The 16,923-nt window shown below is 43.7% G+C and overlaps 2 protein-coding genes across 2 annotated transcripts in view; one reads left to right on the top strand and one right to left on the bottom strand.

Moving 5' to 3' along the window:
• Nucleotides 1–50: 50 nt before the first annotated feature.
• Nucleotides 51–3,774, top strand: ADI1 (acireductone dioxygenase 1; the record flags this gene model as incomplete). Its single annotated transcript, XM_009083768.1, has 3 exons — nt 51–170; nt 1,675–1,854; nt 3,570–3,774. Coding segments are annotated over 3 exons (423 nt in total), but the record flags the coding sequence as incomplete, so codon positions are not given.
• Nucleotides 3,775–16,698: 12,924 nt separating this feature from the next.
• The window catches only part of TRAPPC12 (trafficking protein particle complex 12), a 47,744-nt gene continuing 47,519 nt past the window's right edge, over nt 16,699–16,923 (bottom strand). The window contains 1 exon segment of the mRNA XM_009083759.1: nt 16,699–16,923. This exon segment is cut by the window's right edge and continues 41 nt beyond it. Coding sequence (XP_009082007.1) covers nt 16,797–16,923 — 127 coding nt within the window. The 3' untranslated portion in view covers nt 16,699–16,796.

Here is a 16,923-nt window from a genome sequence, read left to right as displayed (position 1 = left end):
GGCCGACAGCGACAGCGCCCGAAGGGTGTTCCCTCCTGCCTGTTTTTCAGTTGGACGCCGATAACTACGAGACGGACCCGCGCCTGAAAGAGATCCGCAGCGCGGAAAATTACTCGTGGATGGATATAATAACCATACACAAAGACAAGCTCCCGAATTACGAGGAGAAGGTACGGCAGTCGCTTGCCCCCGGCGGGGAGCCCGCTAGGCACAGCGGCACACCGCCCGGCCGGGGCACAGCCTGCACCGCCGTCCTTACCGCCACAAAAACGCTTTTGATGTTATGTCAAAGATAGCAGAGGCCTTTTTCTCTGTAGATTGCCTTCAAAGGTTTCAAGGATAAGTTTGGAAACTGTGTCGTTTCAAAACAGATTCCTACCAGCAGAGCCCTGCCAGTGCTGACCTGTCCTCAGAGAACCTCTCTGGGATGAAGGCAGGTGGTTGCCAGCTGGGCATGGGCTTTGAAGGCTGAAAATCCTCATGGCTGCTTGCAGGATATGTCTTTTTAAAGGGAATGTTAACCCCGTGGAATTGGAGGGGTACGTTCCCTGTACAAGAAGATTTTTTAGCTGGCGGAGCTGGTACCTTGACTATTTCATAACAGCTTAGTGCAGACGGAGCCAGGCTCCTGGGTGAGCCTCCCAGAAGGAGCTTTCTCGCCTGGCTCCAAGTGCTGGCTTGCTGCTCTGACCTGAGGACAGCAACCCAGTGACACTTCCATATTTTTATTAAATTTCCCTTTACCAGTTTGTTTTAAGGCCGTTGGGTACTGTGGTTTTAAATTGATGAGAAGGTGAACTAGGTAGTAACTCAGATTGTCTGAGCTGGCTCTGCCTGACACAAAGACAGGATGTTATTTACAGGACGTAGGGACTTTTGTTCCTCCTGCCGTGCTGGATCTGTCCTGGCTCAAGGGCACCTGCATGAGTGCGGCTAAATGTCATTAGACCTGAGCAGGTGATGATGGTATCTGGTAGTGCACTGCTTTCTGTGCACTAACCCACTCAGGCATCTGTTAACCTTTAAAGCATGTTTTATGTTCTGTGCATGTACAAAGAATCCACCATTCCAGAAAAAATGAGAATATTTTTGCTGCCTGGGAGGAGAGAGCCTGGAGCTGGGGTTCACTGCATGTGAGCAGGTGTGGCAAGCTGTTTCCATCAGGCTGCAGTGGTTGGGCCATGTTTGGCACTACCTGCATTTTCATATAAAGCTGTGGTAATTTGTGCAGCTAATTCAGCCCTACACCAGTGTAAAAGAGGGGGATAATCTGTAGCTCTGTTTTGGTTTTGGACGTTGGAGGGAAAAAAGGCACAAAATGATCAAGCTGAACAACTGCAATGACCAAATCTTACAGTGGGAAGCTTTACTTGTCTCTCTCTCAAACAGGCGTAAGCATTACTGTTATTCAGAGAATGATTATGTATATCTAGAGCTGCTGCTTCTTGTCAGAGAAATTCCTGCCTTCCCAAGGAAATGTAGCAGCCTTCTTAGAAGTGTCCTGAGATGGGGTCTGTCTGGCTGACTTGGCCATTTTAACCATGGTGGTCTCCTCTGTTAGTTAAATCACAGTTACCCTTTAAAAGCTTTTCTCTGCTTTGCCTCGTGTTTTTACCAGATTTCTTTGCCATTTTCCTGTGTTCATTAGTTTTAAGAAGTATTTTCTATTCCTAGATAAAAACATTTTATGAAGAACACTTACACCTAGACGATGAAATTCGCTACATCTTAGATGGATCTGGCTATTTTGATGTTCGAGACAAGGATGACAAATGGATCCGGATTTCCATGGAAAAAGGAGACATGATAACCCTCCCTGCTGGCATTTATCACCGATTTACACTGGATGAGAATGTATGTTGTTATAGATTACTGTAAATTTTGGTGACAAATCCATGTGAGCATATATCACATTAGTAACTACATGCCCTGAGACTTGCAGTTCATTAGCAAAACATATTAAATATGAAGTAGGAGTATGAAAAATACTAAATAATTCACAGCATCTGAACCTTTCATCTCTAGGTCACAAATCTAGCTGCTTCTTGTCAGCTGTAACTGCAAGTCACTGCCACGTGATATCTGTAACCTGTCTTGTGTGACAGTGGCCAAGCCCTGCGGCTGTCCCTCCCACGATTGCCCCTGGCTGTTGGTTGAGGTGGAGGTGGTGGAGATGGATCCTTCTGTGTTGCCTTGTTGTGTATTTTTGTGGGGATAGAAGAGCATATCTGCATCCAGCAGTGGCATTTTTCTTGAGTGTTAAATTCACCTTCAGGGAAAGAAGGATTTAATGCCCCAGAGCCACTACTTGTGGCTGCTGTGTGCTAGACTGGCTGCTGGCTTCACAGGAGGGGACCTGCTTTGGGAAGGTGTTTTTGGCAATGAGAGCATGAGATTGGCACATCTAGCCCTGATCTGTGTTTCTGTTCTTGTGGGCTTTTATAAATGTGTTTGTAACAGCATTACCCCTTCAAAATGGGGAAACGTGTGCTGTCTCCTGTGTGGCAAAATCCCATCTCTGGTGAAGCCTTGAGGATGGTATCATTTTGAATCAGCTGTCCAGATAGCAGTTATAAGTAAAATAGGGATGCTGCTTTGGTGAAAAAACTGACTTTTCCCATCTGCATCTTGAGATCCACAGTGAATCAGCTACATTTACTGTTTTAAGACTTTTTCTTTACATAGACAGAATGTCAGGGGTTATGGTTGAATCCACAAGGAGTCTTAAATGTTTGTTCACTTCAGGAGCTTTAGTGCAGAAGTGCCATCTTCAAAGTAAGTTCTTTAGGTGCTTCTACACACTTACATTTTGCAGCTAAGTTCTTTCAGTTCCTTACTATAATTCTTGCCATTTCTGCACACCTGGGTATAAGATAAGCACTTATCAGTATTTTACAAAATAGGCAGGATCGAAATCTGTAGCATAGTGGACAGGAGAGTTCCCTGTAACTCCATGGTTGGAGCACTTCTGCAGGATGTAAAATCCCCTTTTCTGCTGCCACAACTGTACCTCACACCTGGCATACTTTTGGTTAGCTGGTGGTGGAGGATGTTGCTTTTCCTGTCGGAATCTGGAGACTTTTCACTTCCTGCAAGCAGTATTTTTTGGCTAATTTGTGTGCTTTCCATTCAGTTTTTATGGTTCTCACTCTGAAACTTCTGCTGTTCCTCAATAGTATTGTGTAGCCATCTTGAGTATTCTGATTGCTGCTGTTTAACTGAGCAAGTAGGACTTAGATGCTGCATTGCTTAGTATTGTGGATCCAGTGCAAAAGGTTTGTGTAAGACAGGAGTTTTTTGATTTCTTTGAAGCAGGGAGAAGTACTGTCTCTGCCTGAACTGGAAGCACTGGTCATGCCACAGTATGTCACTGGATTGGTCTCTCTGCAGTAGCTGGGAGCAGGAACAGCAGTGTAGTGGTATAATTTTCTGGAACATGTGAAGCTTTCAGTCCATAATGAAATGGTTTCAAAAATTTCTGCAGAAGTGCAAATGAAACCTTAACTTTGGAATGAAGATCCCTTGGAAAGCAGCTCTTAAATTACTTGTCACTTCTTGTTCTTTGACAGAATTACGTGAAGGCAATGAGGCTGTTCGTTGGAGAACCTGTCTGGACAGCATACAACAGGCCGGCTGATGATTTTCCTGCTCGGAAACAGTATATGAAGTTTTTGGCTGATGAAGCACAGTAATGGTGTCTAAGACCTGACAGGTGGAACAGCTCGTCAGAATAAATGTGCCTGGTGGCTTTTCACTGATTAAACTTCTATTTACATATGCAATTGGAATCACAAAATCATAGAAAAATTTGGATTGAAAGGTCATTTGGAAATCATTTGGTCAAACCCTGTGAAGTACTATGCCAACTTTAAAGCTAGACCAAATTGCTCAGGACCCCGAGGTTTGGAAACCTCTGGTGATGAAAGTTCCACAGCCTGTCTGGGTGCCTGGTCCAGCACTTAGCTGCTCCCATGGCCAGGCATTTGTTCTTTGTGGCCAACTCCCTGACTGCAGCTTGCAGTTGTTCTCCCTTGCCCTTTCACTGCATGCCTGAGAAGAGTTTGGCTCTGTCTTCTCTGCAGTCCCTGCTCTAGTGGAAAACTGTAGTTAGGTCTCCTTTCAGCCTTCCCTTCTTCAGGCTGGACAAACAAGTGCCTTTGACTGGGATCTCTTCTGTTAAGTAAGATGCTCAACACATTTTGCCAGTAGCTGTGACTACTGAGGAATGTCACTTGTAACCACCGGACAGTTAGGCTTGAACCACTGACTGTTTTGAGACTGATGGTCCAGAAGTTTTTCACCCACCTTGTAGTTCATATCCTCAGTCTGGCTACAAGGTTGCTGTGGGACACACTAGTGAAAGCCTTGCTGAGGTCAGGGTGAATGGCACCTGCTGTTTCTCCTCTGCCACAGAGCCAGTCATTACCTCGTGGGTGGCAGGCAGGGGCGTCAGGCAGAATGTGCCTGAGGTGAATTGGCATTGACTGGTTGCTCCCCATCACATGGTATTCCTTGTGCCTGGAACAGCTTCCAGAATGGCTTGTTCCCTAACATTCCTGGGGACTGAATCAAGGCTGATCAACCTGTAGCTCCCCAAATCTTCTTTCTTGACTTTTTGAGGGTGGCAGTATAATTTGCCTTTTCCTACTCAAAAAGGTTTTCCTGATCTCTCTGGCCTTTCAAAGATGCCAGCAGCCTTGCAACAACATTAGCTAGTTGCATTTACAGTTGCTCAGGAATCCATTTTCTAACCTTTTTTTCCCTTGATATTTCTGGCAGGTAGAATTGGGAGAGGTGGGCTACATTAATATTCATTCTGCTCTGAATCCATACTAATGAACTATGTAGGATTCTGGTTTTAATTAAAGAAAATAAACCCTGCTTCATTCTTGTCTAAAAATGTTCATAAGATAAATTTGCATAATCGGCATTTTAATATGCAGCTGCCCAAGTTCTGCAGCTTGCAGTTTTCTCAGTAAAATGTAGTAATTTGCTCATGTGAGTTATTAATAAAATTACTTTGACCTGGGTATGTTGTTTTTGTGGTTTTATTTTTTTCTTTTCTTTGTACTGACATTAAGGACACATTGAACAATAGTGTTACTATAGTTGTTCATCAGCTTTTATTCCTTGAGCTGGCACTGACTTGTTCTGGAACACGTGGAGGCCAGTGACGAGTGGTGACCCTCAGGGGTTGGTGCTGGGGCCAATACTCTTAAACATCTTTGTCGGCGAAATGGACAGTGGATTGAGTGCACCCTGAGCAAGTTCACTGACGACAGCAAGTTGTGTGGGACAGTGACATGCTGGAGGGAAGGGATGTGCCATCCAAAGGGACTCTGACAGGCTGGAGAGATGGGCCAATGCAAACCTCATGAAATTCAAAAACATGGAGTGCAAGGCCCTACATCTGGACCGTGGCAATCCCAGGCACACCTACAGGTTGGGTGGGGAAGGCATTGAAACCAGCAGTGAGGAGAAAGAGTTGAGAGTGACAGTGGATGAGAAGCTCACCATGAGCTGCAGTGCGCACAAGCAGCCCAGAAAGCCAATGGAATCCTGGGCTGCATCTGAAGGAGTGTGGCCAGCAGGTCAAAAGAGGTGATTTTTCCCCTCTGCTCTCTTGAGACCCCATCTGGTCTCCTGTGTGCAGTTCTGGTGCCAGAACTAATGTAGCAAGTCCAGAGGAGGCCATAAAGTTGATAAGAGGACTGGAGCATCTCCCCTTTGAGGACAGGCTGAGGGAGTTGTGGCTATTCAGTCTGGAGAAGAGAAGACTGTGTGAAGACCTCATTGCAGCTTTTCAGTATCTGAAGGGCCTACAAGGGAGCCACAGAGGGACTCTTTGTTAGGAACTGTAATGATAGGACAAGGAGTAACAGGTTCAAATCAAAGGAGTGAAAATTTAGGTTAGATATTAGAAAAAGGTGTTTTACTGTAAGGGTGGTGAGACATTGGATCAGGCTGCCCAGGGAAGTGGTGTCTGCCCTGACCCTGTCGGTGTTCAAGACCAGGCTGGATGAGGCGTTGAGCGATCTGGTCTAATAAGGAGGTGTCTCTGCCCATGGCAGGGAGGGTTGGGACTAGATGATCTGTAAGGTCCATTCCAACCCTTAAATTCTATGATTCAGTGAACAATTCGCTAACTGTGCCTCAGTTTCTTGAGCTGTGAGAGGGAGAAGGTTGGACTTAGACACACTAGGGTGATTCTCAGTAAATGCCTTGTGGTTACACAGGACATGCAGCTCCTCATCAGCGTGTTTGGGAGTGAATTTGTTCTTCATGATGATGAATTATGTCAGCTGGGCAGATGTACTGCTTGCTCCAGCTCTCAGTGGATGATGAGCTGACTGCAGCCTGTGTGCTGATTTCACTCCATACAATACAAGCTTCTGCCCTGCAGTCTCCTGAATAAACCTGACTGTAGAAAGAGGTTGAAACTTGGGCTTAGTTGGATTTTCCTAATGTAGCAGATGCTGATTAATTGAACATTCCCACTGTCCTTCCCTGTGAGTGTGTACATCTTCAGTAGGCAACTGTGTTTTCCTCACTTTGTAGCAGCATTACTGCTAACCATTTATAGTGTTTTATTTCTTTAAGTTTTCTGAAAATGGAGTTGCAATTTTTAAGTGAAATTGTACTAAGCTGTATCTTAAAAGTTAGAAAGGGTGATTAAAACAGGCATGTGTTTGCTGCCATATATTTGGGGGATTGCAACTTGGTTGCTGTAATTGCAACCAAGGATTACGACTTGGGTTGCAAGCTAGATAAGGTGTGGGGCCACAGCTGACCCTTCAGTCTGCCAGTGGGGGCTCAGTTTGTGAGAGGGGTTGCAAGCACAACCCAGACTTGGAAAATGCAAGTCCACCCAGCACTCTAGCAAGTTGGGAGTTCAGCTATAGCCATACACACATCTGGTAGGTTCACACGTGTGCTGTGCTGTGACATGTGCCTCATAGGCTCAGGGATTTGTGTGCCACTTGTTTGGAGGGAGCACTTGAGTGTCCTTTTGTACAGCACACTGGGGCTGCCTGGTCCCAGAACAAACTTTGGGGATTTTTCAAGGTACAGCTACAGGAATAAATGACAGTTATTGCCTGCGGCAGGTTTTATTTCTTTGATTTATATGCCACAGAAAATTGTGTTTCTGAATGTAAAGTAAAACGACTGCTTTCTCCTGGTGCTGGTGTCAGTCCCTGGTATCCAATCTAATTCATCCCCCTTCTGCTTTTGTTTCCTTTTTTTAACAGAATCTAATGTGAGAGACTGTTCGTTCCTCCTATGGGCCTTTCTGTTTTGATCTCTCTGCCAAAGGAGAAGTGGAGGCAGCAGCATGGGCTCTCAGGAACCCCCACTTACAGCTCAGCCATCCCCTAACAGAGTGGGGGAGCAACCAGGACGAGAGAGCAGGTGATGCATACTCCTTGGGAGAGATTTACAGTTTGGAGGCAGTGATGAGGGATGGACAGTAAAGCAGCTGCCGGCAGCAATTGCTTTCAACAGCTTGCTGATGTAGGATGTGACCTGGGAAGCAGGACTGAACCACCTTGTTTTGTTGCCTCTCTGGAGGAATATACACACCCGGTACAGCTCCCATCTCCTGGCTGTCAAAATAACACATGATCACCCTGCTGAAAATCGTTCATCATTTTCATAGCACAATGCATTCTGCTGCTGAGAGGTGGCAGAGGCTGTGGGGGTCTTACTGTCAACACTTTGGAGTCCATGCCCTTTCGTGCTTATAGGTGTCTTTGAAAGGTTGAAAGCTTTGCACTCTGAAAGTGTTTTTGGTCAGCCAAGAAAAAAGCAATTTGGAGCTGGTATGAAGATTCCACACCTGCAAAGAGATTACATGGGAGATTACAGTGGGAGGAAACGGCTGGGCAGAAAAGACGTTAATATTAATAGAAAACAATCCAGACAGTGGAGAGAAGGGAGGGAGAGAGAACATGCCATTCCTTCAGATGAAAAATGCAGCTTATTTTCATGGCGATTTTTGTGTTTGTTTTTTTCTTTCTTTCTCCCCCCCCAACATACCTAAAAGTGCAAAGTGAAATTGATTTTTGATCCAAAAACATGAGTCTTACTGTTTTACTGCAGCTAGTGGAAAATCTTGGTATATTGATGTAGCATGAAAATTTATGTAAGTGGTTCCATCAGCATCATGTTGGCAGCATTAACTCAGGCAAGGAGAGTATTTCAACTCCTCCAGGATTAGAGTTAAAAAAAAAAAAAGTAGGAGAAATGATACTGGATTGAGACTTTTGAAAATAGCTTTTTCTGGTACCTATGCATTGTTTTCTACTTCAATCCAAACTTTCCCAAAGTGACACATACCCCATTTTCTCATTAACACCTTGTGAGAGGTTTTCAGGAGCAGACTCAAAGGAAACTGTGGATGGACAGTGGGATTTCTAATAATTTGGGTGAGGAAACAGTTGGCTGCAAAATCTGTAATGCAGATCTCCCTTGTTATATGTCCTAGGGCTGTTATATATCTTTGGCTGTATATCTTAATGAAAAGACATTTCACAGCTGGTAGTTAACTAGTAACATCCACATCAGGCACTTAGGGGTGTCTAAAATGGGTGAAGGGAAATGCTGCTGGTGATGGGTGTCTCACTCTGGGCTGCCAAGAGCAGGGGCTGTGTTGCTTCCTGCAGCTGTGGGAGCTGGTAGCTGCCTGCCCTAGTTGCTGAACTTGACAAGTATGAAATCTTCACACACTCAGAGCATCAGGTCCTACTGGCAGAACAGGCACTCTGCTGCCTGGTTTCTGGCTCCAGGATTTAGCTTGAGCTAGGAACTTATGAGAAGGGACAGTTTCCTGACAGAGGCAATCATTTAATATCAGCTGGCAGATACCAGTGCACATAAAGACGGAGCACTGCTTTGAAGAATATCCCTTTGTAGCCAAATCATGGATTTAGATATTTGGCCAGGCAGGAGCTGTGTACATGACCTGTGCTATGCTTGAAAATTACATCATCTGTTTGGGAGTCTTTCCTGTGAAAATGATAGAAATTCTCAGATTCTCTCTCCTCTCCCCAAAATAGGGTCACTGCCAGTTGTCTTCTATTTCCTGAAGGCAAATAAACACATCAAATCATTTGGGGATGAATTAGTGTTACAGTTTAAATATTCCTGCTTCAAACATCCAGATTTGATCTGATTTGCTGCACTCATTGTGGTTTTACAGCTTGATTCCTGAAACATTGTGTGTGCTTCCAGAAAGGTACTACTCTGCTATACCTGCAATTTGAAAAAGCTATTTTTCATGCGACTGAGTCACTAGCTCTCATTATTTATTAACTGTATAAATACCCAGATAAGGCAAAGAACCAAAATTTTAGAAACCAAAATACTTGAGAAAGATTCAGCAGTTAAAGGGCTGTGAATCTCTTTGAATCCTGACTTCCTCTGCTGCAGTTCTTTCTGGAACACCTGCACTAATTTTGAGAAGTGCCCTTCTATTTCTGTCTTCTATGCTGCTTCTCAGGGTACTGCTTAATAACTGTTGTACCTGTCAATTAACTGTATTGGCTGGCAGAAAATTGGGCTGGGTATGTTCTAGAATTGCCTTTGGTCATGGACACAGCCCTGAGCAGCCAGGCTGAACTCTGGGCTCTGGTTTCCTCTGTGATCACAAGCATTTCACAGAATCACAGAATAATCAGAGTTGGAAGAGACGCTTGAGGATCATCTAGTCCAATTCCTGGCCCTGCACAGGACATCCCTGAGAATCACACCATGTGCCTGAGAGTGTTGTCCAAACACCTGTTGAACTCTGTCAGGCTTGGTGCTGTGACAACTTCCCTGAGGAGTCTGTTCCAGTGCCCAATCACTCTCTGGGTGAAGAACCTTTTTCTAATATTCAACCTAAACCTCCTCTGATGCAACTTCAGGCCATTCCCTTGGGTCCTGTCACTGGCTGCCAGAGAGAAGTCAGTGCCTGCCCCTCCACTTTCCTTCATGAGGAAGCTGTCTAGTGATGAGGTCTTCCCTCAGTCTCCTCTTCCCCAGGCTGAACAGACCAAGGGATCTCAGCCACTCCCCATATGGCTTCCCCTCAAGTCCTTCATCACCTTGCTGCCCTCCTTTGAGTGCTCTCTAATAACTTAATATCTTTCTTATATTGTGGTGCCCAAAACTGCACATAATATTCAAGGTGAGGCCACATCAGCACAGAGGAGAGCAGGACAATCACCTCCCTTGACCGTTTGGCAATGCCTTGTCCGATGCACCTCCGGTCATGGTTGACCCTCCTGGCTGCCAGGGCACATTGCTGACTCATATTCAACTTGCCATTGACAAGGACCCCCAAGGTCCCTTTTCATGGCACTACTTTCCAGCATTTCTTTCCCCAATCTGCATGCACAGCCAGGGTTGCCCCAACCCAGGTGCAGAATCTGGCACTTGCCCTTGTTAAACCTCATAGGGTTGTGTGAGACTCTGATCCAAACTCTAAAAATGTCTCAGCATTGTTCCCTTATGTGAACTGTGAGGTGTGAAAAAGGGACACTAGCTCTCATTGGCATTTGATGTTTTTGCCATGTTTGCTGCTTGTGGTTTTACTGCACGACCACAAGCAAGTGGCAAGGACACACACACCAGAGACAAGGTCAAAATAGATACAGCAGTGAAGGTGCTGTATGGAGCGCAGCTGCCTCACTGAGACTCCCCTGTCCCCATGTCCACCCAGCACACACATGGTGACTTGAGGAGAAGGCAGGACTATGCTGTAGTATTAATATGTGTGGCAAAACCACCAGGACTGATTGGCAGAGGGGTTTGGAAAATTCTAGAGACATGGCGGGGCAAAAATAATAAATAGTAGAGCGATTTTTTGCTGGAAGCTTCTTCCCCCCAAGCACCCGTTTTTCACTGGAATGATCAGACCCACAGGACACTGCAGGACTCTGTGGTGGTAACTTTGCTTTTGCAAACTCTCCATACTTCTCCTTATCTTTCCCACTTTTCTAAACTATCCCTATCCTGTCCCTCATTAGGACTCATTATCCCCTGTTGTTAATAAATGTGGCACTTAAAGTGACACTGACCTCCTTTGTGTCATCATTTGTCACAGGAATCGCTGTAACCTCTCCTGCTACTAATTTGGAACAGGACAGGTTGGTGATTGCCCAGGTCTCTGATGTGTCTAGGTCTCTCTGCAAGGCCTCTCTGCCTCCAAGGGAGTCAACAACTTCTCCCAGTTTTATATCATCTGCAAATTTACTTAATAGTCCTTCAATTCCTGCATCCAAGTCATCTATGAAAATATTGAAGAGCAATTTTTATTTGAACCAGGAGAATTTGATTTAGGACTACCCTCAGGCTTACTTTTTTCCCCAGATGATTCAGGCAACTGAAATCTGACTTGCTGCTCATGGGAAAGAGGAGAGCTGTTCTGGGTGATGCTGTAACAAGGAGACACAAAGTGGTGGCTCAGTCACACACAGGCTGCACTGTGGCCCTCGGCCAGCCTGGGATTTTGAGTTTTTTTGGGTTTCCTGCTGCCTGCCAATGGAGTGTGTCCCAGAATCTGAAGTACTTGTTCACACCTTGCATTGCAAATAGTGGTTATTTTTGGAGTTGTTTCGGGAGGTTTTGTTGGTTGGGGTTTTTGTATTTGGTTGGTTTGGTTTTAATAAACAGCTCTAGTAATTCTATTCTGCAGCTTTTTACTTCAGTACTTCAGTACTTCAGTTTAGTACTGATAGGCTTGACTGTTTTTCAAAGGCAAAGAGGAACCTTCTCCCTCCTTCCTTCCTTGCCTCAAACAAGTAACATCCAATTTTTTTTCTCTTTATGGGAAAATGATAAGCCATTATTGCTGACTTTCAGGTGGATTCATTTTAATGACTCATACATAAGAAATATCTGCAGTTGACTGGCTAAATCTAGGACAGGATCAGCTTGAAAAGGTGGCACCTAGGTCCTCCTCCCCAGCCACACTTTCTGTTCCTCCCTAACACCAGGGTTGTGACCATCTCGCACACTTCTTGAAGATGAGAGTCTTTGAATTTGTAATTCCCAAACTGACTGGGTGAACTAAGTGGGAAAGCAGCTGTCTGCTATCATTGCCTGAAAGTTAGTGCTGGAGCTTTTTGCATTCAGCACTACTGAATTGCTGTTCAAATGCCAGAAACTGTGCACAGGTTCCTAACTGGTTATTTTTTTACCAGTGTTTTAGTAAGTGGGTAGAAAGAAGGGTGAAAGGGGTGGATGGCATCTTCCTTTGAACTCATATTATAGGTATGAGCTAATGGATAAAACTCACCTTGTTCTAACATCTTTAGTTTCCCTGGCCAGGGACAGCAGCAATGTAAGTTGCTACCTGAGCAACCTCAGTGAAGTTGACCCTAGCTCTGTGGTTCTGCCTACTTGAAATACATTTAAATCTGTGTTTGATGCTTCAGTCCTGTTTTCACACATTTCTTGGTTGCAAGTTGAAGCAGAGAGGGAACGTATGTTTCTCACTACAGCTAAATACAACTGGTGATGGCAGTTCCACACGTCCTGCAATCTCCTTCTGGACAGCTACAATACGTGCGGTCAGTTAAGTGCATCAGCTGACATACAACTAAGAGACACATAACTTGGCTATGCACACAGACTGTACCCCACTTCTCCCCTTCTCTGACTGGATTTGCAAAACAGCTGCAGCAAAGGCTTCAGAGAAGGGTTGTCTGTCTACTTCTTATTAGGCTTATAGTGTAGAAAAACCAGCTGCCATCCCAGGCAGTGTGGCAATTCCCAGAACATCCTTGTATCAAAAGCCTCAGGATGAAGATGAATCTGAAGAGGGTGTGTGTTGGCTTGGTGAGTTTTTCCACCAGGTCAGTGAGCTCATCCAGGTTGCACATGAGTGTTCTTGCTGACATGAAGGATGGGGTAGATGGAGGAATGATCATCCTTTCCAGTACACTAGCTGGAGTCCATTCTGTGGTCTCAGGCATGTCTGCACATGCCTTTTGGGGAACATTTAATGGGTCCAGTCCAAAAAACTGAGGCACCAGGAAAATGTAAATGACCAGCTGTTTGGGGGATGCCATTATCACCTGAACTGCAGTTAGGTGATATGCAGAAACAGCAGATAGATGCTCAAGTCCTTTTGAGGATCAGGGTCTCTGTGCATAACGTAATTATCTGAGTGTCTGAAGTACAGCTTCTTTGCTCCTCTTTTAATAAAAGTGGAAATTTAAATGCAAAACTTCTGTTAAGGCACATTAAGCTTTAAGACTTGAATACAACAATCAGCTCATTCGGGCTCTGCTTTCCGCAGCTTTTCTCACTTAGCCAGATGACACATGCATGCTGTGTTTTAGAACTGAGCTCTGCCCTCATTTACACCAGGAAACCTCATTAAATTCAGCTGAATTCATTGAATTTAACAGGATTGCCTGGTGTAATTAATGTTTTGAGGACAAATTTTGTCCTTAGCTTTAATGCTTTAACATCATATAGAGGGTTCAGATATGTAAGTGGCAGAATATATGGAAGTCAAACACTTAACTTGTATATATGTTAAATCCAAACCATAAAGTGACATTGACAGTCTTTCCTGCATTTTATAAACAGTTACCAATTTGCATACATCCAGCAGTGATAATATGGCTTTGCATTTAAATTTTAATTATTCTGCAAGTCTACCAGGATGTCACTTGTTTAATGGCTCACTGAGCTTAGAGGTCACCCAGTCCAAGTCTCCTCTACTGGCATTTTTATCCGAGTAAAAGCTTCTACTAATAAGAACACAGCAAACATACTGAAGTGAGACCTGTGTTGTAATACACATGAATTAGAATTTAGAGAAACTTAAAGAACAGGGGATTATGTTTTCAGAGTGTTTCTTTTTTAATGGTTATTTGAGTCTGACTAGGATCATAAATTTTTATTCTCTACCAATCAGAACACAGGCTGTCATTTACATGCACAGTATCAGGCACTACTGAATCAAAAAAGGAAGCATTTTACTCCTCGATTGTAAAAAGGCAAGTGGCTTCAACATGCTGGATGATGACAGATCATGCTACTTTCACTTAGTACTGGAACAGACAAATGAAGCTTCCTGAAAGCATAGACAATACTACAACAACATGACACTTGACCTTCAGCTAAATGCATGTGAATCTGTTATATTATTTTACATATCATTGTAAAAATTTTTAACTGGAACTATAGAATGGCTTGGGTTGGAAAGGACCTTTGAAGATCATCCAGTCCAACCTTCCAGTAGACCAGGTTGCTCAAAACCCCATCCAGCCTGGTTTTGAATACCTTCATGGATGGGGAGTCTACAACCTCCCTGGACAACATATTCCAGGGCCTCACCAGTCTTATTGTGAAGAATATTTTCCTTATGTCCAATCTAAACCTACCCTCTTTTACTTTGAAACCGCTGTCCCTTGTCCTATCACTACGTGCCCTGATAAATTGTTCAGTACTCGCAAGGTCTTTGAGAACAATGGTGGTCACATAGCAGGATTGGTTTATCTCCTAAGAAACCCCATGCCCATGAAAAGTGACCTGTGCTGGAGCAGACATACTGCTAAAATAACTTATAATGAGTACAGCAAATAACATACTGGATCAGATTAACAGTTGTGACAAACTGAAAACTACAGTGAGTTCCACTCAGTTACGACCACATAACCTGAGAATTTGTCCAATTACTGTTAAACTTTGTCTAAACTCATAGCAATATTTAAAACAAATGTAAAACTTCTTAAAGAATAATGCAACTACTTTTAATTCGCTGTTTTAACACTCACTAAGGTTATATAAATGGTGTTTAAACCAAACTGAAGCACGTGGAACCAAATCTTTAGTTTCTGAGTTTAGTAGTGGTAGCTGAGGACAAGTCTACCCAGCTGCTGCCCAAGTTTAATTCAGATGCAGCTGTGGAACCTACACACCAAGCCAGAAACAGAAATATCAACTGATTCTTTTTTCAGTTGATTGGTAAATAACTAGCCGCTGTTTAGGTGTACAAGTTATGACCTGTAAAACATATATATCCTGTAAAAATGGAACAGTTCTGTCTCTGTATAAGCTGTAGGCTTAGCTCTTTTGAGGGGACCAGCAATTTTTAAGCATTCTCATTTCTTTGCATGTCTAGACTGCAGAAGTTTTCAAACCACCTGATTTTTGAGGACAACTGTTTGGCCTCTGTACAGGATCTCCAGATGGACGAACATAAAAATGAGTTATTAGTTACTTAAAAATACAGGTGGGGGTATTTAAAGAGAGTGAGAATTAATTGATGGATGTGGTATTAAAAAATGTGACACAGTTACAGAATTGTCCCATGGTAGTGATTTATGACAAGCTACTCAAATTGCTAAACATTAAATCTCAAAACAATAAAACCCCCAATGAACAGATGTATATATTGTATTCGTGTACAAGGAGTGGGAGTATCTGGATTGAATCCTTACAATACAGATGAAGGGAGAAATGTGGGCAGAGATGTGAAATGCACTGAAACCACAGTGGTACTGATTCTAAAAATCTGTGTTCCAAGGGATGCCAAAATCAGTGCATGCTGACGCTGTTGCATCAGTGATAACTGCCTTGTGTCCTGTGTCCTTGTACCCCATTTGCTTCCATTCTGTGTGGCCTAACCCTTAGATACCTCTGCCTCAGGCTCTGCATCATCTTCTCTAGGAAATACTTTGTGCATAGTGTTTTTGCTTGATAATGGGAAAGGAGAGGAACTGAGCTGAAATGGGCTGTGTTTCTGCTCTGCCTAACTGGCATGCTCCTTTCTCTACCTAGCAGAATGCCAGTGGAGCAGCTCTCTGTCTACACTGAGGAATCCACAGGCTCTGGGGCAGGTACGAGGAAGGCAGCTGTAGTATAGTGAGAGTTGAAATACACATGTATGAGTTAAGAAGTTCCTAGAACAACCTTGTGGCATCTGCTGGTGACATCCAAGTAGAGATGTTGGACAGAGTGGGAGAGAGGAAAAAAGAACTGAAACAAGTACTGGTTTGGGAACAGAGAAATTCTCCACTCCCACCCACAGCTTTCCAGAATCCAGATGTTTTAATCTGGAAGATTTAATGGTAATACACAACCAAGGAAGTATAGGGAGACCATTTAGTACAGTCCCTTATGCTGTGGGAAACTGATACTATGTGGGTCTGTATGACTCCTTCACATGCTCTCTGGATGTGGTCCTGGGCAACCTGCTTTTGTGTCCCTGCTCTACTGGAGGCTCAGACCAGACACCCTCCAGTAGTCCCTTCCACCTCAGCTATGCCATGACTCTGAATGCTGGTTATCAAGCAAACTCCTCTGAGAGCCCTGGACACACAAAGGTGTAATACTCAGGAGTCTGATGGGGACAAAATGAGATACACACAGGAGAAGCAAGTGAAGAGAAGTGCATTCAGAATTTCCTTTCTGTAATACACATACCGATATTCTGTCAATAACTCTTACCTGATGAGATTAGCTCATGTATTTTGCTCACTAATTATTGAAAAAAATCACCAAGACAATATAAGATCAAATTCAGTTTTTCTTACAAAAGAATCTGAGTAGTTGACTGTATAGATATAGTGCACTGTAATGAAGAATAACTGAACAGTTATAGTCTTGTAGGGGTGAAGCTGTCTCTAGGTCAGCACAAAGTCTTTGCAATGACAGGACTGTTAGGGACAACAGATTCTGTAGTAATGCCACTGAATATTCATAGTTGAATAGATTTTATTTCACATTTACATACTAGCAAGAGTATATACAATTTAAAAAATCAGCCTGGCTGGAAAAAATTAGTTGGAAATGATCTATCCTAACTTGAGACACTGAGTATTAAAGCTATCACCCTCTTTGACAGCTACAGCTTCTAAAAGTGCCTGCTTCTTCTGCATGCTGCGAGATGACTCCAGTTCATACATGGTAGTCAAGTTGAAG

This window comes from Acanthisitta chloris, unplaced genomic scaffold (assembly GCF_000695815.1).
Source record: "Acanthisitta chloris isolate BGI_N310 unplaced genomic scaffold, ASM69581v1 scaffold17330, whole genome shotgun sequence".
In the NCBI taxonomy this organism is placed as follows: Eukaryota; Metazoa; Chordata; class Aves; order Passeriformes; family Acanthisittidae; genus Acanthisitta; species Acanthisitta chloris.
This window is presented reverse-complemented; position numbering and strand designations above follow the sequence as displayed.